This window comes from Amphiura filiformis, chromosome 12 (assembly GCF_039555335.1).
Source record: "Amphiura filiformis chromosome 12, Afil_fr2py, whole genome shotgun sequence".
NCBI lineage: Eukaryota > Metazoa > Echinodermata > Ophiuroidea > Amphilepidida > Amphiuridae > Amphiura > Amphiura filiformis.
The window spans coordinates 5,246,432-5,269,330 of record NC_092639.1 but is presented as its reverse complement, the minus strand read 5'-3'; the positions used below and the strand labels follow the sequence as shown (position 1 = coordinate 5,269,330).

Below are 22,899 nucleotides of genomic sequence, written 5' to 3'. Positions count from 1 at the left end.
GGCTAAAGTTGTGATAATTACTTAAACGATTTTCAATCTTAACACTGTCGCATTTGTTAATGCAAATCGCATCCAAAAGTAGGAAAAAAATAAAAACACTTTAAACATAGGTCAAAGGTGACTTGACTGAGTTCATGGAGGTCACGTCGTCAGCTGTGACCAAAAATTGTTATTGATCAGTACAGTGGGGAGAAAACACAAAAACACACATTTTTCTAAACATTATTTAACACTTTTGTATCTGAATTCACTTGAAAAGATTCTTAGCAATTTTGCACAAGGTGCTCCCCGGCCAATTCATGAAGGTGATCAATGATGGAGGAGAATTTCACCTGCATTACTTGTAAACAAGTGGTTCTTCCTGATGGACAGACGAAAGAAGGCAACATTCACATTGTTATTGAAGATGGAATTATTACTGGTAAATGAAGTTTGTAAAATGATCTAAGGATTGCGTTATCTATAACTCTAAATTTACGCTCCATCACTGACACTTCATGATCGACTGCATACTGGTTGGTTTTGTTTTTATATTTTGACCAAATCATGAAATGCAATGATGATTTACATTTTACTCTACATTCACTCGGTCGGACATCCGGGAACATTGTCCCCTTCGTCCCCTTTGCACAAGCGCTCGCATAGCAACCAGCTCGAGAAAGGGGAACTGCACATGCGCTGCACATGCGTACACTGGTTTTACAAGGCTATTTCCCCTTTGTGACGTCAGCCCGACCAAGAGAATATTATGACCCATTATTTAGGTAACCCAGGCAAACCTTAGTTAACACATTTGCTGGTCAGCCAAATTCGCCGACAATGTCAATGCATTTTTACATAGAAATTTAAAACTTGTGCCCGAAGAAAGAAACCTACATAAATATGTTTTCTATACTTCAATCACTTGACCCAAATATATAATTTTTTATGGTGATAAGTCACCCGCACATGGAATTTCAGAGGGATTTTGATAGCAGTTCCATTAAAAAAAGCTGCTATCGCCATGAGACTAAGATCTAGAAACACCCCCCGAAATGCCGTTTTGGGGAATTTTACTAGATGAATCTTTTTGATGAAAGTCAGGCTTTGACAAGATGTAACTTTGCTACGGAAAGTGCTATGAAAAAAAGGTTTTCAGTTTTGGCTTTGTTTACTCAAGGGCTTTAATTTGATATATAAAATGATGCAGTTTGATGGCAAATTTGAATTCACCTAGGATACCTACATTATTCAAAATCGCGCACTGTGATTTGTTAAAACACGTCACATGAGAGCCATTATTCTGCAATAATGGGTCAAGCGCCATAACACATTCTATGCACAGCATTACATGTACGCTTGGTTACGCGTGCAATATTTCGGCGATCCCTACCCGGTGGGGTCACTCAACTTGCAATACTGACCGCACGATCGTTACCAAAATAAAGGAAAAAGGGGTAATTTTTAGGGCTTGTCCGCGGACAAAATTGTCAGTGAAATTAGAAAATAGGGGTGCTTTATTGCACAAATGTCTGCGAAATTGAAAAAAGGGGTTCTTATTATTTTCTACCGATCCTGTGGCCAGATAAATAAATCACAGGAATAATTTGGTTTCCTACTTTGTACTTATCCCGTGATCAATATTGTTCTCGGTTCTGATTTATATGCAAGGGGTACTACTTGAATTCTGTGATGCCCTTGTTAATTACTGAAAAAAACATTCATAGGCCTAAAATATCCTTCCTTGAAATGTTGAAATATGGTCAAAATTGCAAATGTGTCCTCGGAATCTAAAAAATAGGGGTGTTTCAGAGTACCATTTTGTCCTTGTTTTGGAGTAAAAAAGGGGGTAAAATTTCATGATTTGTCCTTGAAATCGACTGCGAAAGGGGGTAATTTGTACTTGTGGTAACGGTCCTCGCGTCCCCCCTACCAGGGAGTGACCCCACCGGGGATCCCTACGCGCTGTCACTTACGTGTACGTGCTTCACCTTGCACAGCGTCATCATCCCTATATCTTTGTGTCAAAAATTGCCGTGATAGTACAGCGAATCCTCTCGTTTTTCAACAGCTACGCATGGCGATTTTGCTCGAGCTAAGCATACCATTTACATGTACACAATATGACTATCATATGAGTTTCTATTCTACACATTATTACAATTTGCGCATACTCAGTACTCCATATGATGTTGCTATTACAAGAAAATTCAATTTGTTGTCAGGTAAAACCCAGGTTTTGTTTCCAATACACTAACGTGTAATGCAATACACTAATTAGCGGCGATTGCTGTTTGCTGGGGATATATTTTACTGCATTTTATCCATAACGATTTTTAAATCGTTCATCAAAATTGTGATATATTTAACTGTTTGAGAATTACAATTATACATAAGGAACACGTTTAGCCCATTCAGCTAAGATCCAGGTGCTTGTATAGAATATGAGTCTATAACACAATGCATATGTAAACTTTCTTTATCTGTGTCAATAATAGAATATTGATTTCAATAGAATTGAATACATTTTGAGTACCGTATCTAGCAATCGATTTCTAGGCAATCAGATAGGACTCCTTTTCTTGCGTTCGGTGAAATACCAATCGCCCGTCGTTCGGTGAAATACCAATATGGAAAAATATTTATAATACAGGGTGTTGACACTGTGCCTTGAAGTAAACAACTTCAAATATTTGTGCCAAAAAATGATATTTTTTCTTTAAAAGGGCATTTCGTGATCCACAGCCTCATCCCCCCACTTTTCTTTAAAAAAGTTGAGATTTTTATATCACTGGAAACCTCTGGCTACATAATGTTTATGTACAAAATATTTCAGGCAGATTAATTCGTTTAGCAAAGATATCGTGAAATTTGAATTTCGTTCTGGTGCACCAGAACGAAATTACAATGCATTTCTATGGAGCAGTGTAATACACATAAGACAGCGTTCAAGCTTTGACTTACGTTTGGCGGACACGCGTGTGAAAAAAGTATTTAGGGGTGAAAACAATAAAAATTCTTGATTGTTTATATGTTTCCAAGGGTAAAATATCATCTAGTTTTAGATTTTGGCACTTAAAACTCCCTATCTTTTATAGATTTTAAGAAAAATTAAATTTTATGTCCGATTTTGGCCAAAAATAGCCGTTTTGGGGTGACAAAAATTTTGACTTGCAGATTTCCTGTGAGTGTATGAACAAGAAAACTATCAAATTGTGCCTACTTTTCTATGCTAATTGTGTAACAAGGGTACAATTGTGATATTAAAAGCATTGAATGGGATCTATACATTTCTTTATTTTTGTAGCAGGGGTAGAAACTTCAGGGTTCGGGTGACAATTGATTTAGAAAAAAATACAATATTCGCATAATTTTCGATTTGAAAAGGCCATATCTCCACAATGGTATGAGCTATAGGGATGCTTTAAGTGTTTATTTGCTCAGTATTTCAATAGCTAAATGGTGATATAACAAAGAAGTAATCTAGATATACAGAAATGAAAATAACTTAAAAATGCTACCCCCACCCCTAAGGATTTTGAGGTCGTGAAAAAGTCAAGGATTTTGCGCAAAAAAAAAATAAGTCCTTCAAAACTGGGAGGTTTGAGGCTAAACAAAAGACATGTTGCCCTTACCAATGCCTCCCTCTAGAGCAACATGTTTTTTGTTTAGCCCTTAGTATCCCCATTTTGAAGGACTTATTTTTTTTGCACCAATTTTCGCTCAAATTTGAAGACTTCAGGCAGAAATATGCCTGTACAGTGCTATGGGAAAAATTTTCAAGTTGATAATTGTGCATTTTTATGTCAGATTCAGTTTCTACACAAAATTTCACCCTAGAAAATGTTCCTTTAAGTAGGATATCTTTCACTTTAAGTTTCCACCATTCTGTCCGCCAAACGTAAGTCAAAGCTTGAACGCTGTCATAAGGCCAATGGAACTCGATTATTAGTTTCCGATTGGATGTTTGAAAAAAAGGACGAGGATGCTATTTCATTATTCATTATTCGGTCTCTTTTCATTATCCATTATGTCAACAAATCAATGATTTTATGAACAGCTTTCTCCAAATTTAGGTTCCCCACCAGTACCAAAGTATATATTGTTGATGAAAGACCATCTCAAAACCGATATTAATGCTTAGATCATCTTTACAGACATTTTGCAACAGATTGAGAAAAGATTTGAATTTGTTTTCATTAAAATGAAAAGAAATTTGCAATTTTTGTAAATTAATCACTAGAAACATGATGAGGCAATCCTTAAATTTCCATTATTTACTACATCCTCTACCCCTACAACTAAGAATAGGCATGTCCACTAAAAATTGAAGTACTTTTAAATTGATTCAGACCTAACTTATTGGCTGGGAATTGATGAAAGAAACATTTTGGCGTTTAAATAATCTTAATCGGACGTTTCATTCCAGAGATATGGCCTTTTGAGTGTTACGGTTTTATATAGGGCTGCTAGAACATGTTAAAAAGTTAAAGTCCAAAAAGGATTACTAACAGAAAGTGTAATTTTAAGGATGCACACAGGATCACTGAAGTGTTACATGGCCAAAATTGAGTTTTCATCACTAATGTCATCTTCAAACCGTATTTTATCTTGTCATTAATAGATTTTAAAGAAATCTTAAAATTTGAACCATAAGAAAAGCTATTTTAAAGACCATTTTTCATTAAAAATTCAGTCAAAATGCAAAAGCAAATAAATCATTGTTTTCCGCAATAGATCGCGTTCTCGAATGCTTGCGTGCACTGCGGCGTACAGCTAGCAAAGACACGCACACATGGTCAACTGGATGGGCGAGGTGATTACTGATTGAGGCGCTGGAAGGAGTCGCCAATCGCGATCACTACCGTATTTTATCGTATTGATCTCTTCCAAGGTAGGTAAAGCTTGCACCATTGCATTGTGAAACTGCGGGCCGACAGACCACCACCGTCCCCGTCCCAGAATCAGTAGGCCTACTCGATAAATTTCGCCAAAAAAGTGCTGATATAGGCCTAGTGGTATAAATTTTAGGTTTTTTTATATATGAACATAATAGTGAATTTTTTGTTTGTTTTTGTTTTGAAAAGTGAAAAGATGAAATGTATCTGTAAGAAGTAGTTACCCGTAAGAAGCCCTGTAATGATTACGCAATCTGATAGATACGATAGAAAACGTAAGCCCTAAATATTTTGCTAGTAGGCTAGACTTAGCCCGTATAGTACATCATTAGGCTTATTATTTTATGTTTAAAAATTTGTTTTGTTATTTCATTCATTCATTCATTCATTCATTCATTCATTCATTTCATTGTTATTATTTGATTTACCAATTAGTTGGTGTAGTTGGACAAGAATATAGGCCTATTATATTAGCTTATATTTAATGCAGTCCCAGCCTTGGTTCGGGAGCCTCTGCGGTCGTTCAGTCTCGTCTTCATTTTGAAGTCCATAAAAAACAGTTACTATAATACCGGTAGGCCTATAATTAAAAAAAAAAAATATTATATAGATACCTAAGGCCCTGAATAATGTTTCAAAGTTTTATTAAAACACAGATTTAAGATTCGTTTTCAAACGTTTTCTACTCCCGATTGACCGTTGACAATTCAATACATCATATCGACCATCTAGGCATAGGCCTACAACTCTAAGTCAAAAATGTCGATATTTGAAATCGGCATAGCGAAAGCACGCGCTTATGAAAGCATTTTCATGAATGTTTTAATGCTAAATAATAATTTCAAACGAGAAATATAATCGAAAAACGCAAATTCGTGCTTTTTTCATAACCCATTTTAACTACATTTCCATTAGTAGGCCTATTAGGTCTACCATATACCATGATTGCGATAAAAGCCTTTGGTTTTACAACACTTTTTGCGAATGTTTTGGCCGAATGCCTTTTTATTTGCAATGTTTGTCTGGCTTTCAACTTTCACGTTTATAATGTTTTCTGCATACTTTAAAAGGTAAACTGCTTTAAAGCATTTTTTTCGTGAATGTTTTCATGCACTGTTTTAAAACGCTCTTTATAGCATGATGCCTATATACGGTATATAGGCCTACTGCATAAACCACAATCTATAATTTAAAGCCATAATAAGTGTTCCGTTTTCTACTTTTGAAATTCGGTTTTGTTAGGCTATGTAAATGTCCGTGGTTTTTTTTTTCAGTTTTCTTGTGACCTCTCCGTGTTTTGCCCGTTTAACATATATAAAGGCCTACTTTTTGTCCGTTTTACAAGAAGTTTATTCAAGACATATTACAACTTTTACCCCACTGTTTACACGTTTATTTGATTGAAGACAACAACAGGTTTTTTAATTTTTGTTGTTGTAGTTTTATTCACTTTTTATGCGGTACAAAATATTTTACAACCTAGGCCTATAATAGGCCTATGACTTTTGTACGTGTTTGATATTCCGTAAAAAGTTAAAAATAAAATATGATAACAACAAACAATTACAATAACAAAAACCGAATATTGAGTATAAATGTGACACATCAGAATCCTTTAAAATTTTACTTGGGATTCCTGTGGTGTAGGCCTAGCTATATTCAAACGGGTGTTAAAATGCCTATCTTTGGCGCGGACGGGCCGCTGTGGTGCCTCTCAAGCACCAACTAAAAAGAAAAAGCAACGAGTAGTAACAACATCATGTTTGCGGTTCAGAAAAGGACAATGAACATAAAATGCAATTTGTCAACACCAAAAAAAAAAGAAAGAAAATCACCAAAAGCGATAAATTAAAAACATTGCATTTTTAAAGCAATATTATGAAAATTAGTACAAAACAGAAATCGCATAATTATCATGATTATGTCTCAATTTATTCATAAAACTTCCTGATTATCTGCTAAAATAATTGCTTGTCAGTTATTCTATGCTAATTTTAATGTTCTGGTGTCCGCTAATTTTGATACAGAGCATGATCTTTTTTTTTATACGGAACAGGACAAAATTGTGCTTAAATAATCATGGTTTCGTTCGCGGCAACACGACCATGCACTGTGCAACTTATTCGCGTAACCTGTCTGTCTGTCCGCGCGCCCTGTCGCTCCTCAAACGTCGACGCGACACCGCGACCTTGCCGGAAGCTCTGCTGCACCATGGAAACAAGACTGCAGTAAATAAAATGGCTGCACCATGTGGATACACATCTGCCGAATGTGCACGGATAATTTTGTCATATTGTATTTTTTACCTTCTAAATCACCAAAAAATGCCAATCTGATGCAGTTGGACGCCCCTTCTCATTTTCTAACTTGACCAAACATCACAAGTCACCGGATTATATCTTTATGGAATAATCTTCAAAAATGGACCTAAAATCCGCTGTATTTTTCTAAATCGCGATTTTCGGCAAGTTCACTTTTGACCACTTTTAACCATTTTTGGTCCGCCATAGCGTCTAAATGAAGCATCACTGAGGTAAGTTTTTAAGTCAAACGTTTAGATATGGCCAAAATCTAGATAGTGTTTTAAAAAATTTTTAAATTAGGGCCTAGAACTTTTTTTATCACCCATGATTCAAAAATTTGAACACGGGTCACACGTTTTTTACTGATTTTTTGCCTATATTTTAAAAACTAAGCAAAATTTCGAAAAAATGAAAAAACACTTTCTAGATTTATTTGTCTAAATTAATAAAATTCATGTTTTACAGTTTTTGATTTTCAAATAATTTTTTTATGGCGGACCAAAAATTTTTGGTCAAAAAATCCGTTTTTTGGGTTTTTTTCGAAAATTGTAGTTTCTGACCCAAAACTTACATTTTAAATGGATTTATGAGCTCATTTCCATTCAAAAAATGTATACTTTTATATACTTTACATAAATAGTTTTCGAGTTATGAGGTGAATAATAATTGATAATTAGTGACCCTGTGTGCCTCCTTAAGGTACTTTTTCTTAATGTATTTATTAACTAGCGTTATCTGGAACATTATATTTGCTTATAACAACATGAAAATAAGATCATCCTGAAAATTTAATCGATTTTGTTGACATACAACAACAAATATAAGACCTCAAAACCCATGGTTTGTTTGGTGAAACCGCAAGCATGATCATAGATGGCCGCCATGGAAAATATCTCCATAGAGGAGATGAACAATAAGTGCATTATTTCAAATGAATGGCGGTAGTCTTAAACATTGTTCAATCTTTTACGGTCAGCACATTTTATCTTCAAAAATTATTATATTTCATCATGGCATAAGTTTGGTAACATTAATCACTACCAATTTTGAGAAATTTGCTCCAACTCAAAGGTTATCTTTACTACATTGCCCGGCTACATTGAGCAATACACTGTGCATGTGTGCATGGAAGCCATGATGGTCCCCGGTTTTTATACTCCCTATGAAATGGACATGGTAGTGAGAAGTGCACGGGAAGTGCATGATTTGAGATGGGCATGGTAGGCTTAAACATTCTTAAATTTCTTAACATCCTACACATTTTGTCTTCATAAATAGTTAAATTTTATGAGTATGTAAGTTTGCTTGTCTGATTCACTCCAAATTCGGAGATAATTGCGTTTGAACACCTGATGCACGGAATGGTGTCACTTCAACCTGTTGTAGTTCTCATCTCATTAAATTTTTCATTAAAAAAGTTGATCTCTTCATGCAGGAAGGTCCTCTCTATTTACTGACCAAACAGGAAAAAGTTTGGTGAATGTTTTCTGGTGGAATCAGGAATTTCTTGAAACACCTTGATATAGGCCTACATTTGGATCAAAACAAGTATGTACACCATTTAACATGCCTGGGATTTCTTGTATCGATCAGTTTCTCCATAGACAATACGTGTGTGAGTGCACGCACACAGTAAATGAAAAATCGTTCTAGTGGAAACTGTATTGAGAGTGGGCATCCCTACTAAGAAAAACTGCTGATTATGATCAGCAGGGGATGTCAGACATTTTGAGAGTTTTAATTTTGATTACCGTATTGTTTGTAATAAACGCTCCCCCTCTAATAAACGCCCCCCTCCAATTTTTCTGTGAAAAATTGACAAAAATGCGAACATTTCCATGACATATCGTGTAGGTAAGCTAATAATTAGTAGGTCAGTCATGTCAGTCACGATCGCTAAATTGAATGGACAAAACCTATTATGACTCAACTCCCATCCATTTCATTGCCTAATTATGGTAGAATTTCACTAATTCCATGCACTTACAGGTGTAATTTTGTTGTATTCCCCACGAAAATATCATTTTCCGTGGGCGCCGCCATCATGTATAGTGTGAATTCCTCCTTTTAATAGGAGCACCATCGGGAAATTGAACACGATTTTTAAGCTTTTTTCTTTTTTCACTTCCAATAAACGCCTTTTGGAAAAATGCAACGCCCCGGGGCGTTTATTACAAACAATACGGTATTTCCATTTCAATTTTCAGATCATTGACTTTTTTATGAAAATAATGAAAGTTTTGGTCAAATTGAAATAGTGATGCGGGCGGTCAATATATAGGAAATTAACAATCGAGTTCCATTAGCCTAATCATGCATAACTCGCGAACGCAAAATCGGAATCAACTGAAATTTTGGGAATAGGTTTTTTTCATTGATATCTAATGAAAAAGGACATACGGTAAATAGAGGATGCTAGGATCACGAAATACTCCTTTAAATCGCACTATTTTCTGGTAATAGAATATTAAACTAAAGGTTGCAGCATTATCCTTTACACGCAAATAATGTGTCCTCGGCAGTAAAAACGTTTAAATAATGGGTTCGGCTGCGCCTCACCCATTATTTACGTTTTTCTGCCTCCTGCATTACCCTTTATTTCTTAAATTTAATACTACATATCACGCTAGTCTTTACAATGGTGCTTAGAAATCTAGCGCTATGTGCGACTTATAATTCACAAATATTATTTGATTTTTGTCACACGTGCGCATGTCATAAAAAAGACATAAGTCAACTCAAAGTCCCAACTTACATTTTACAATTACATGTACGCTTGCATAAATTCACTTACATTACATGTAGAACTGTGTATGCCTGTCACACATAATGATAATAATTATGCCAAAAGAGCAATTAGCATTAGCATTATTAGGTGCTGCACCCAACTATATGTATGCCAATAATGATTACAGATTGTTAATCCATGATGTTATGAGTCCAGTCTTCGCCAGTAAGCTGAACAAAATAAAGTATAGCACCTGCAATTTAACCCCATGAGAACTACTTGCCGATTGGCCAAAAAGAAGTTTTCATTATCAATTAGACCAATACTTTGCATTTCATAATCTTTCTTTGTTTACTATGCTAACGTTCAAATTGTTTTAAAGAAGGAAATGTTATCTAAACATATTTCAAGCTATTTCAGTACATCACATCAAATCTCCCATTGGGTGGCCGTTCCTTTTTTAAAGGAATTTTTTGTTAAATTATGACTTCAGCATGTTATTAAGTAACATGTTATTTATAAGCCCAATATTCAATGGACAAAAAAAAAAGAAATCCTGTACATTCACATGTTTAGCTAAGTTGCATTTGTTAAATAATTGAAATTCAAATGAATAATTTTATACTTTATTTCTATAACATATTTAACCAATTTTATTTTTGTCATCTCAACAGCAATATTGGATCAAGAAGCCGATTTTGTGAAGAGTTGTATGAACCACTACTATGCTGACATTGTGACACCCGGCTTCATAGATATACACCATCATGGTTTAGGTATGTTTGCACCGGCGTGCCCAGGATCTGTTCCTGCCGGGGGCTCAGAGGGGCTTTCAGATTTATGCGGGGGCTTTAATCACCAAAAAAAACAGCTGATTTTACATGATTTTTAACAAAGTGCGGGGGGCTTCAGCCCCAAAAGCACCCCCTGGACATGCCACTGGTTTGCCCCTGTGGGAGGGGTTATAAACCAACCACTGCTTTGCAGACATAGTGACACATGGCTTAAGGGGTACTACACCCCTGGCCAATTTTGTGCCTATTTTTGCATTTTTATCAAAAATTATAGCACATTGGTGAAAAGTAAGATATTATGTATATTAGGGCTCATATTGAAATACCCTACCATGTTTTCACACAGAAAGAAGGCAGTATTCTGCGCCTCAGGAAAGTTCGGTCATAAAACGGATGGATTATATGCATCAGTGATACACCCTGCCCAGGATTTTAACAAAGAAGGCTAGCACAGGAAAGCTGCAGGATGGCGCACACCTTCCTGTGTAAGGGAATTTCAATATGAGCCCTTATAGGGGCAAAGACTACAACTACTGTACTGAAAATTCAGCAACTCAAAGCAAGTAGTTATTGATTTATTGATCAAATATTGGTTTTCCCTCATTTTTGACTGTAACTCCACAACTATTGTCTGTGCTGAAATATTATTTCCAGTGGAGTAGTTGTAGTCTTTGCCCCTATAATATACATATCTTACTTGTCCCCAATGCGCTATAATTTTTGAGAAAAATGCAAAATAGGCACAAAATTGGGCAGGTGTAGTATTCTTAATGCACTCATGGGTATTAGGTATGTTTGCCTGCCCGGGGGTGGGGGGTATGCTTGACAGGGTTAATTATTTATGAATGCTTATATCAGTGTGGTCTTTGCAAGAGGATTGAATAATTGCTCATTCAATCCCCTCCCCCCAAAAAGAATATGTCAACCCCCTAAATCAACCCAAAAAAGATAATTTCAACCCCTAACCACTACCCCCCTCCCATGGTGTACAATTGAAAATATTAAAATAATTTGGCTACAATCAACGTGAAATTTGGTGTTAAACGAGCCAAAGAGATGATGCACATTGCAATTTCTGCTGTGCTGGCCTTCATTGGTAGCAGCTGTTTGGTGGAACACTCTGACTCCTGCTGTTATACCCTACCCACCTAATGTTGTGGAATACATGATTTGGTTTGTTTCAATTATTTTTGCTTTCAATATCTCATCTTTTATAGGTGGTGCTGACGATTTGTCTCTGTTTTGGCAAAATCCAGGTAAGTCATAAATTGAGCTATTCCATTTGAAATCCATACACCCCATATGGAAGACAATTCAAGACATTACCTTAATCTTTTACACAGGGAGTGTGAATTTCAAATGGAGTCATTTGTCTGCTCCAAAATGGGCTATTCCATTTGAAATCCATATACCCCATATGGAAGACATGACCTTAATCTCCCACACAGGGAGTATGTATTTCAAATTCTATTACTCTTAATACGACCCATTATTCAAAATCGAGCGCACTGTGATTTGTTAAAACACGTCACGTGAGAGCCCATTATTCTGCAATAATGGGTCAAGCGCTGTAACACATTCTATGCACAGCATTACGCTAGGTTACGCGTGCAATATTTCCGCGATACGCACTGTCACTTACGCGTACGCGCTCTACCTTAAAGTAAACAACTTTAAATCGCACAATTTTCTGGTAATAGAATAGAAATAAAGGGTGCAGCATTAACCTTTACACGCAAATAATGTGTCCTCGGCAGTAAAAACGTTTAAATAATGGGTTCGGCTGCTGCACCTCGCCCATTATTTACATTTTTACTGCCTCGGACACATTATTTGGGTGTAAAGGATAATGCATTACCCTTTATTTCTTAGTTAATGCACCTGAATAGGTGACTTCATTTGAAATTCACACTCCCTGTGCAGGAATAAGAGTTTTCCTGCATAAGCAGGAATTCCTGCTTTTTTGTTGCCCGAATTTTATTTTGGCCAGTTTTGGAATATTTTACGTACTTTTTCCTACTTTTTCAGAATTGTCTTGGAAATGTATTCTCATGCCTGCCTGAGTGAATGATTCAGGTTTTGTTTTCCATAGGGGGTGTATGGATATCAACAAGAATAGCTCAATGCGTGTGTTGGTGTGCCTGCCTGAGTGAATGATTCAGGTTTTGTTTTCCATAGGGGGTGTATGGATATCAACAAGAATAGCTCAATGCGTGTGTTGGTGTGTACCCTAGTGTGTTTGAAATATAATGTAAACATTCCATGTTGAGTAATTGCTGAAAAATATTTTTATGAGCCTACATTGAAAGAGTTAGTCGTTAATTTTTGGTTCTTGGGTGTGGGGGCATTCATATACTATCATGTGCTAACCAACCTCAAGCTGGCCCGCAAATTTCCAACCTAAAACACTGACCTACTTCATGTGTAAATACCAACCCCAATCACTGCCCTTCCTTGAAATTTGCTTGAAGTCCCCTTTTCACTGACCACTATTTTGTTTGGATAAAACATGTCGATCTGTGTGTGAAATTTGGGGCGAAATGACAAAGAAAAAAGAATTCAATTATTATAGTCATATCTTTGATATACATTCTAAATGATGACTTGTAGGTCTATTGTGTCATTAGCCTACCCTTTTTAACAAAGAAGTCTGGAATTGGGACACTAAATGCCGTCAGCGATGTTGGGTGAAATGCCTACTTTTTCCCGCGAATTCCTGCTTGAGGATGGAATCACATGAGGTTTGAGTGCTCTTACTCTCCACACAAAAACACATAAAGGTTTGAGTATTCTCCTTCCACACATTGGGTTTGAGTGCCCTCCTTCCCCTTTCCCCAATTTTGGTTTTGATAAATTATGGTCAAATCTGATAATGACACAGTCTGATCCAGCCAGGCTGAAGTATGCAATTTTGTCAATTTTCTTTAGCAAGAAAACCTAGTAGGTCTAGCAAGGTCCAGCAATGGGAGCAGCATGGCACACTGATTAAGGTCTTTGCCTTTGGTGCGAGAGCTAGGTCCCAGGTTCAATTCCCAGCAAGACCCAAAAAAAATCTTATCCACTCTCCCTGTGGCTCATCTGTAAAAGGCAGGGCAGATAAAAGACCTTGTTACAGTCGGTTCCAATCAGGGTAATAAGCCTGATTGTTGGCTACACTTGACTGTCCTGTTAAAATTCCCTGACCAGCTATCTACGGCAACCCCCTTTGTTCACCAGGTCACTTGTACAATTTTGTGTCTATACGTAAATCAAGTAATAATAATTACACAATCTTGTTTTATTGCCAGAATATACACAACAGAGATTACCTAAATATGGAGTCACTTCATTCCTAGCAACAGTAGTCTTTCCAAAAGACCTAGAAGCCAGTGGTACATTGAAAACCTTGCATAAATTGGAGAGTATTGTGGGAAAGTCTAATCAGGGAGCAACTTGTCAAGGGATTCACTGTGAGGTGAGGATAATTTTGGACCCCACACATATAATTGTGTGTCTTATGTATCATCCAAATGGTAAGTCTGTTTGGCTGGCTTGCAATATTTTTATCGTAGTGGATGCCGGCTGTCAATTACTCAAAATATTGGACCTGCATGTTGTCTATCACATGGTAGAGGATATTAAAAACAAAAATTCCTATTGTTTATTCTCTAAGTCGGACTTACCATGTCTAGTTCCCAGAGTTTATATGAAGAATTGGGTTATGAATGAATAAGAAATTTTCTCATTAATGGGTTTCTGTTTCTTTCCTCCACAGGGTCCAATAGTGAATGATTGTGGGGGATTACCACAAGGCAACAGTGAAATGCCATTGGATGAATTCAGTCGTCTACTAGATACTATGCCTAGTTGTAAAATGATGACTATTAGCCCTCATGTAGAAGCTAAGAGTAACTATAAAAGAATCAAGATGCTTACAGAAAGGTGAGATATGTCACTGATGAATTCAGTCATCTACTAGATGCTATGCCTAGTTGTAAGATGATGACTATAAGCCCTCATGTGGAAGCTATATAGTAACTCCCTCCTTGTGGAGTATCAAATATTTTTTTTCTGATAAAATGAACCAATTCTGACAAAATTGTTGTTGAAAATGTCAATTGAGCCAAGTCTCTTTTTTATTGGTGGAGATCACAGCATATGGCTTAAGAGTTAACATTGGTCCTCACGTAGATAACAGGCTATTCCAGTAGAAATCCGTACACCTCCTAGTATGGAAAATATACTGCGCCAATAAAGTATCCTTACAGTTGGAAAAATAATCACAATTCCCAAACTGAACAATATTGGGGTAAATTTGTTTTTAATAGATGCACTAGCTAATCCTGCACATTATGACACCACATTGAATCCAATGTGACTTCAAGAAGCAAAGTTACAAGCATTTGATTAGACGAATGTCCAGTTTTGAAAGTGACAAACTGGCCTATTCAAAACTCCACAGACTAGACATGTTGTTTGAGAGTGGTGAATGGCTAATTTATGCGTTTGGCTTTAATTTTAAACAAAAGGAACAAAAGAAAACTGAAACAAAAGAACTGACAAATAACATGAAAGTTATGAAAAGTATAGAGAAGTAAAAACTGAAAAAAAAACTGCTTTAAATACCGCTTCATTGAAGAAACTGTGTTGTCTCTTTGTTTTGCTTGTTGGAATCTTTTTTATGCCTTTGTATAGGCCAGTTTGTCACTTTTAAAACTGGACCTTCGTCTATTCAATTGCTTGTAACTTTACTTCCTGGGGTCACATTGGATTCAATGTGGTGTCATAATGTGCAGGATTAGAAAATGCATCTGTTAAAAAAACAAATTTAACCCAATATTGTCCAGTGTTGAAATTGTGATTATTTTTCCAAGTGTAAGGATACTTTATTGGCGCAGTATATGACTTCAATCTCTCACATAAGGAGCTTGAATTTTAAGTGGAATCACATATTCAGGTAATCCCATTTGAATTTTACCGATCATAGAGGGTGTGTGAATTTCAACTGAAATAGTCCAATTTATAAAACAAGATGGCTGGTAAAAAGGAATGTCAATGGATGAATTCAGTCAGCTTGAAGATGCTCTGCCTGGTTGCAAGTTGATGATGATTGATGCCCAGGAATGAGAATGCTTGTAGAAAATTAAGATAGTCACTGAAGAATTCAGTCACATTGTAAGATGATGGTCTTATTAGGCTATTACATTAAAATCCATACACCACCCCCCCCAGTGGCACCCTATGTTCAATCCAGCTGTTAAATTTGAGTTGAAAATTGTTGAAAATCAAATCAAATATAATTATGTTATATACAATTTAAAAATTAAGCACCCCCTCAAAATGACTTTGAGCGCCCTGGTTGGTTAATGGAATGAATCAACGGACTTTCATGTCACTGAAAATGACACAATATTTCAAAAAATAATTTTGATATCAAAGTAATATTGCTTGAGTGCATCAGGTAATACTAATCATGTTGTTTCATTATATTCTCTATGTGATACAGAGGCATACTACCAGCATTAGGTCATGACAGAGTGGCAACAGAGTCAGAGATCTTAGGAGCTCTACAACAAGCACCATCACAGCAGTTTCACATCACACATATATACAATGTATCCAACTTTCACCATAGGTAAGATGATATGGTTGCTGCCTACAAGTCCCAATATGCAAATGACCCATCACAACAGTTTCACATCACACATATATACAATGTATCCAACTTTCATCATAGGTAAGATGATACAATGAGATCCTATGTTGTTTATTTTGAATAAAGGTCGCTTCATTGTAACTCATACAAGATCAAGCATATAGGAAACAACATAGCCAGTGATTTATGCAATGATAGAAATGCTAAGAAATGGTACATGAAGGTGTTTGATTGGTCAATGAAAACATCTCAATGACTTGCATGTGGGTGTGTGTGCACACCAGCGTTGCCAAACCCGTGATTTGGTAGCCCAATTGGGCGACTTTTGAAGATATTCCCTGCGACTTACGACAATTTCCTGTTCCATAGAAACCAATGGTTAAGAAACTAATTGGGTGACTTTTCAACATTGGCTCCCGCAACTTCTGATAGCTTCCTGCCCGAAAACCAATGGTTAAAAGGAAAAAAATAGGGCAACTTTTCGATTATTTGACCCGCGATTTGGGCTGAAATTTTTTGGCAACCCTGGTGCACACATGTGAACTGTTTATGTCTCTATGTGTGTTTATTTGTATATGCACATGTGACCTAAATGATATTATAATTAAAAAATAAGAAAAGGAGGAGTAAGACTATTCAATGTACTGCTCTAATGAATGACTGTTAGTCTGATTGACAACTTGCTAAAGACCTATCATATTTTGATGAGGTTTTTAAGTAGTTTGATAGGGCAGGTGACCTGTTCAATTCTTGGCAATTTTAAGCTGTATTGATTGGCTTCATTATATTCATATCTAAAACCTCCACTAGTCCTTGACAAGTAAATGGAATCTGCCCACCATGATTTAAGAAGTGACAGGCTAGGCTAGCTGAACCTAAGTAAAACAGCTTTAATTACAAAGCAAAATTACTTTACATTGACCACATTAAATTACAAAACAAAATTGACCGCATAGTGATTTCATGTATCTTCAAAACTGCTGCTCTCTTCAATCATTGTTATAAATTCTGGAAGTATAATAGCAATATGTTTAGAGGTTAACAACTGTACATCGGTTATTTCGAGGGCATTTTGAAAAATCTAAACAATTTGCCTTTGGAACCAAGGAATATCCCTAGGTGCAAAGCAAAATGTTTAGATTTTTCACATTGCCCGACATATTACCGAATACCGATGCAAAGTTATTAATCTCATTGTCACTTTGATCTCTTCACTTTATAAAATAATGCAACATTTTCCTCAAAACTTTGTAAAAATAAACAATTTTTACATTTTCCCTTACCAAAAATTGAACAGACTAAAACAGGACAACCAATATTAAGTGTGTATCACGATCTGTGCAAATATGGTAGCGCCCAATCCATATACGGCGACTAGCATGCACAGGTGGCATCGAGGCTACTAATATTTACACTGAAATAATTACGCATTTTGAGGTCAATAGTGAGATATTAATGACCTTAATTTGCGTTCACGGTTTTACAGATAATTAAATATGATTGGATGACATGCATCACATCTATTTATGAGGTTATGAATATTCTTTAATTTCTTTTATTTCAGAAATCCCAGTCTAGTCAATTTTGGCCTTACAGATCGGTTCCCATCATTACCGGGGTATGAGAAATTAGCACCTCCAACTGTAGAGGTTATTGGAGACCTATGTCATGTGTAAGTATCAACTTGGTTCTAATTTCTTAAAACTAATTCATGGTTTTGCAAATTACCAGAATGAATAATGTAAAAATGACTGCTTTGCAACATAACGTGCCCATAAGGCCCCCCAAAAAAGATTGTTTGCTTGTCCTCCACCAACCGACCCTAATCTGGAAAATCTGGAAAAAAGTTCTCTTTTTGTTTTGCTGTGCAAATGAATACCGACCCTAATTTTGAAAATTCCAGAATTGTTTTTTTGTCTCAACATTTTTGACATTCTGAAAAGTTTTTTTTTATAGTTTCTACACACTTCTAAACTGTTTTAAAAACATGAATGAAGTGGTATACAGTAGAGAAATATCCCAATTCACAACTATTTGGGCTATTTATTAAGCTTAATAAAGGCATACAGTCATGTTTTAGCTATGACCTTCAAAAAAATATTTTAAAAAAAAATCCTGACTGACCGACCACAAGCAAACAATTTTGTTGGGCCTAATTGCCGACATATTTCAGTATTATGAAATCTGTATTTAGTTGTGTAAAAAACTAAATCTCTTTTTCTAAAAGCAAGCAGTGTTTAACTAAAGTGCTAGCTATAAAAAATTAACAAGAGTATCCCATTTCAATCCAATTTTATATAAAACCTGACCTATGACCAATGCTTTAACATGATGAACAGTAAATTTCCCGAGAGAATACCACCGATTACTTTGTTATATGAGTAACAGTTAAGCATTTTGATATAAAACTATTTTTGGTGTGATTATGTTTGTTTGTTTGTTTGTTTGTTTACAGTCATCCTCTTGCCATATCCAACTTACTGAGTGCCCGTCACTACAGCCAAATTGCCTTTGTATCGGACGCTACTGCTGAACCCATACCTAATCATAAGATGAGATACTGTGATAGAGACAGTAAGTTTTAACCCCATGAGAACTACCTGCCGATTGGCCAAAATGAATATTGTGCCCAATTTTGAACCAATCAAGGAGGGTATTAATAAGATCATCTGCAAATGCATGTTTGACCATAAATAGTTTAAAGCCTAGTCATAATTGGCAATTGAAATGAGCATGTCAAGTTATCAACCAATCAGAAATGCTGTTAGATGACCAGCAGTGTCCAGGGGGGTTTTTCACCCTACTTTGTCTTCTTCTACATGAATCCATCAGTTAGGATGTTGAGGGCAAGGTTCTCTGGAACTTAGAGGAAGTGATTGTACAGATATCAAAACCGGGATGGTCACCATTCTATTTTCGAATAGCTCTGACACTTGAACATGCACAGGGTTCAGGGTTGACTCCTCCATACACAGGACCACCATCGGCGCCTAGTACTGCTGAACCTATGGCTGTGTTGGGGAGGAGCATTTGCCTCTTCCCCCAACTTGGTCTTTATCCTCACTGCACTTTCCCCCTGTGAAAAAAAAAATCATTGAAATTCCACTATTTTGTGCAAATACTGAATATATTTGGCAAATTTTCCAAATTAGTGCATTGGAATGGACATGCTTATAAAAATGTGTAATTGGCAAACATGTAATGTAGACAAAATGTGAAATTTGATATGAAGCAACATCGCCTGCTCAGTGTGCCAGAAATGGGTAAGTGCAATAACTTGATCAAAGTTCCTGCATGGGATGAATTAACAACTTGGCATGCATGCATTATTGATTCCAATTGCTCCCTCAACAAGTAATATGCATATATTAATATATAATTAGGTGTATTTTGCACTCATCAAAGAATTTTATATTGGAATGCTTAATCTATAACTTATCCCTTTGTTGTTATTTTCTTTTGTTTTTACAGTGCAAGTATCAGCTGATGGTAAATGCCTTGTAATGAGCGGTACTACAACTATTGCAGGCAGTTGTTGTTCCAGTTTAGATGCATTCCGATCACTCGTCAAAGTGTTCCATGTTGGAATAGGCAAAGCTGTTGCCATGGTTGCAGAAAACCCAGCAAGGTAAGATGTTATGATCACATATTAACCCCCTGAGCACTACTTGCCGATCTAACATTGCCTCTGATTGTTCAATTACATGATATCTTCACTTTGATCACCAATCAGAATATAGCTTTGCAAATAATTCATTCCAATGTTTTTGTGTGGTAAATTATTCTAACAATGTTGCTGATTGTTCCAATTGATAATGACAACTTCTTTTTGGCCAATCGGCAGGTAGTTTTCATGGGGTTAATCCTTTCTGACCATGAAATAATGTATGTGCGATTTTCAGTTGTGACCTTTTAAAAAAACATTTGTGTCATCTGTAAGTTTATGAGATAGTGACCATTGAGGGCACTGTAACCTCAGTTTTCGATAAATTCTAGGCTTCTAGATAGTACATACAAAAATCATTTTATATTTTTCACAATATTCCTATAATGGTGGAACTAGCGAGCGGTATGCCAGATCTTAAGTTTCTTAATGAGCGTAAGTTTCTCTTAATAAATCCCAATGATCAGTTTGCAATCATACAGGTTATGTGTCTATTGTTACGATAGTGTACAGCCTTACTCCATGACTTGTAACAGGGGTTCAAATTTGCATTTGTGACCGTACAATAAATTGACAGCTAAAATTAAGAAAATTTTGCCTTTTTCCCTCAACATATTGGAATTATTTTTTTGGATTAGTAAGATTATTAAATCATATTTCCGTTGCAAGTAAAGTAAAACAACATGCGATCTCAGACTTGGAAGCTTACGAGAACCAATTTTGGTTCTCCTAGTTGTAATCCAGGGAGAACCTTCAGAAGAACCGGTTCGAACCGATTTGAATCCCTGTGTAAGATGTTACAGGTGGTAAAGACGATAATTGCATATTTTTGTAAAGCTAGGATTTGACAACTACCCATCATTTTGACCAAACTGCCTGTCTCTAATTTTGACTCTGAAAACATAAACCTCTACACCTTCTGGAGGTTCAGCCAGTCACATAGCTATTGCTGTGATCTTGATTTATTAGCCTGATCTTGTTCTGAGTCCACAGAACTTACTCAAGCATTTATGTCCCAAGCAATAATTTTGCCTGTCCCAGGAGCAAACTGCCCGTCCAAAATGACAGCTGGACGGGTGGCTAGCTAACGTCCTGCAAGGCTAAACCTCAAATGGTTAAGAAACAAAGGACTGTGTAATATGTGTCCTAAACAGACCAAGAGTGCTAAGTAATAATATTACTAAAGTAATGCAAATACATAAACCAAAAGAATTAGGAAGCCCTACTAAGGGGCTGTGCAATAATTATGTGTACCCCCGGGTGGTGAATTCTTAAAATGGTCTTACAAAAATCGCTTGCCTTCCCTTTGCCAATGTCAAAACATCTTTGCCCCCCTTTGATGTGCCAAAACCTTTGCCCCCCATTTGACGTGCCAAAAATCTTAGGCCCCCCCTTTACACATAAATAATGCAAGATTTTTGAAACCCAAATTTAAAACCTTAAATTGTTTTATCATATAATGTGAGCGCAGCGAGCAGGAAATTTCGCATATTTGAATGTGTTCTAACGTTTTCCTACATCTTTTTAGGGCGTTATTTAATAGAAATGGTGCCCAAAATATCTGTGCCCAAAATTGCTCCCCCTTTCGACCTGCCAAAATTGCTTGACCCCTCCTTTTGACCTGCCAAAAAATGCTTCCCCCCTTTGCCTATGCCAACAAATCTTTGCCCCCCTATAATTCACCAGCCCAGGGGTACACATAATTATTGTTCCACCCCTAATGAAGCTACCCAGGCAAATTATGAAGTCATTTTCCTCTCATCTTTTACAGGATTGCAAAGCTAGATGATAGCATAGGTAAACTACAAGTTGGAAGGAGAGCTGACTTGCTGTTGTTTGATGATTCTCTAAATCTACAGCAAACTTTTGTATTTGGCAACCCAGTCTACACTGCTGAGTAGAACAAGAAGGCAACACTGTGATTAATAATTGAGTGTATGTTAATTTGAGGATGGACCAATCAACAACCTCAATTACCTTGTTGGCTATTCTAATTGAAATCCGTACACCTTTGGAAGAATTTTGGTGATTCCATTTGAAATCTACACCCCTATATGAAGAGCTTATTTCCAAACCGTGTTAAGTCCACCCACCTTCAAAATTGAGATTTTGATGAAAATGGGTAGTGAGTAACTACTGTCTGTTCAATTAGCTTAGATTCTTGTATTTTTAAGATATTTGAAAAAATAAAACATTGTGGTCAAAGTCATCAAAGAAAAGTGTTAGCACAGCCTTAGACCCAACGTGATTTATACTTTTCAAATTCCAAAGTTCAATTTGAAACCCCATTTCTTTTCAATTTTTGTCTTTTCCCGATATTTTTATAAAAAGCCGAATAACTTCGGGTACCATAAACTTTTTTGAATCAATCCATTTAGTGCAATGGGGACGAATGTCATAATAATTACATGCGCTTGAGATAGTATTTATTCGACCATCCGCATCAGGAAATATTGTCCGCAAAATAGCTATATTTGCCAGAAGGCCTAATTTGTGTTGAAACCCTACTGTTGAAACATTACGTTATTATAAAAATGTGAAGATGAACTAAGGATTTCCAGAATAGGCCCAGCTTATATAAATACATTCCTTGCGTATTTACATATATGTTTATTTATTTATTTATTTATTTACTTTGTGAATGGGTCTGTGAAAGTGTAGGCCTATTATAAAACTACACATTTATTTTCAATTTGTTATTCCGTTTTGTTTGTTGAGTACAAACTATGTGAAGGACATTTTGGAAACAAAAGAATTTCTGTACAAGAAAATCTAATTTAAAACAATGAGGTTACAGAAAACAATTCTTGTAAAGGCACTGTATCTGAAAATGTCCAGCGAATGCTGATATTCTAGGAAAGGAATGATGGTATTAAACATGTTAAACAAAACTCAATT

The 22,899-nt window shown here is 36.1% G+C and overlaps 1 protein-coding gene across 1 annotated transcript; it reads left to right on the top strand.

Moving 5' to 3' along the window:
• Positions 1 to 136: 136 nt before the first annotated feature.
• On the top strand, positions 137 to 22,082 carry LOC140165695 (N-acetylglucosamine-6-phosphate deacetylase-like). The gene is made up of 10 exons (XM_072189003.1): positions 137 to 421; positions 10,583 to 10,684; positions 11,920 to 11,958; positions 13,990 to 14,156; positions 14,457 to 14,623; positions 16,188 to 16,316; positions 17,902 to 18,009; positions 18,793 to 18,911; positions 19,809 to 19,965; positions 21,773 to 22,082. The coding sequence occupies exons 1-10, from the start codon at positions 313 to 315 to the stop codon at positions 21,900 to 21,902; spliced, it is 1,227 nt and encodes a 408-aa protein (XP_072045104.1). The 5' UTR covers positions 137 to 312; the 3' UTR covers positions 21,903 to 22,082.
• Positions 22,083 to 22,899: the final 817 nt, after the last annotated feature.

Excerpts from the sequence above, each read along its gene's own strand:
- LOC140165695 (XM_072189003.1), top strand. The coding sequence starts at position 313 with ATGATGGAGGAGAATTTCACCTGCATTACTTGTAAACAAGTGGTTCTT. Across the intron at positions 14,157-14,456 it reads GTCAAGGGATTCACTGTGAG|GGTCCAATAGTGAATGATTG; the intron begins GTGAGGATAATT and ends TTTCCTCCACAG. Across the intron at positions 18,010-18,792 it reads ATTGGAGACCTATGTCATGT|TCATCCTCTTGCCATATCCA; the intron begins GTAAGTATCAAC and ends GTTTGTTTACAG.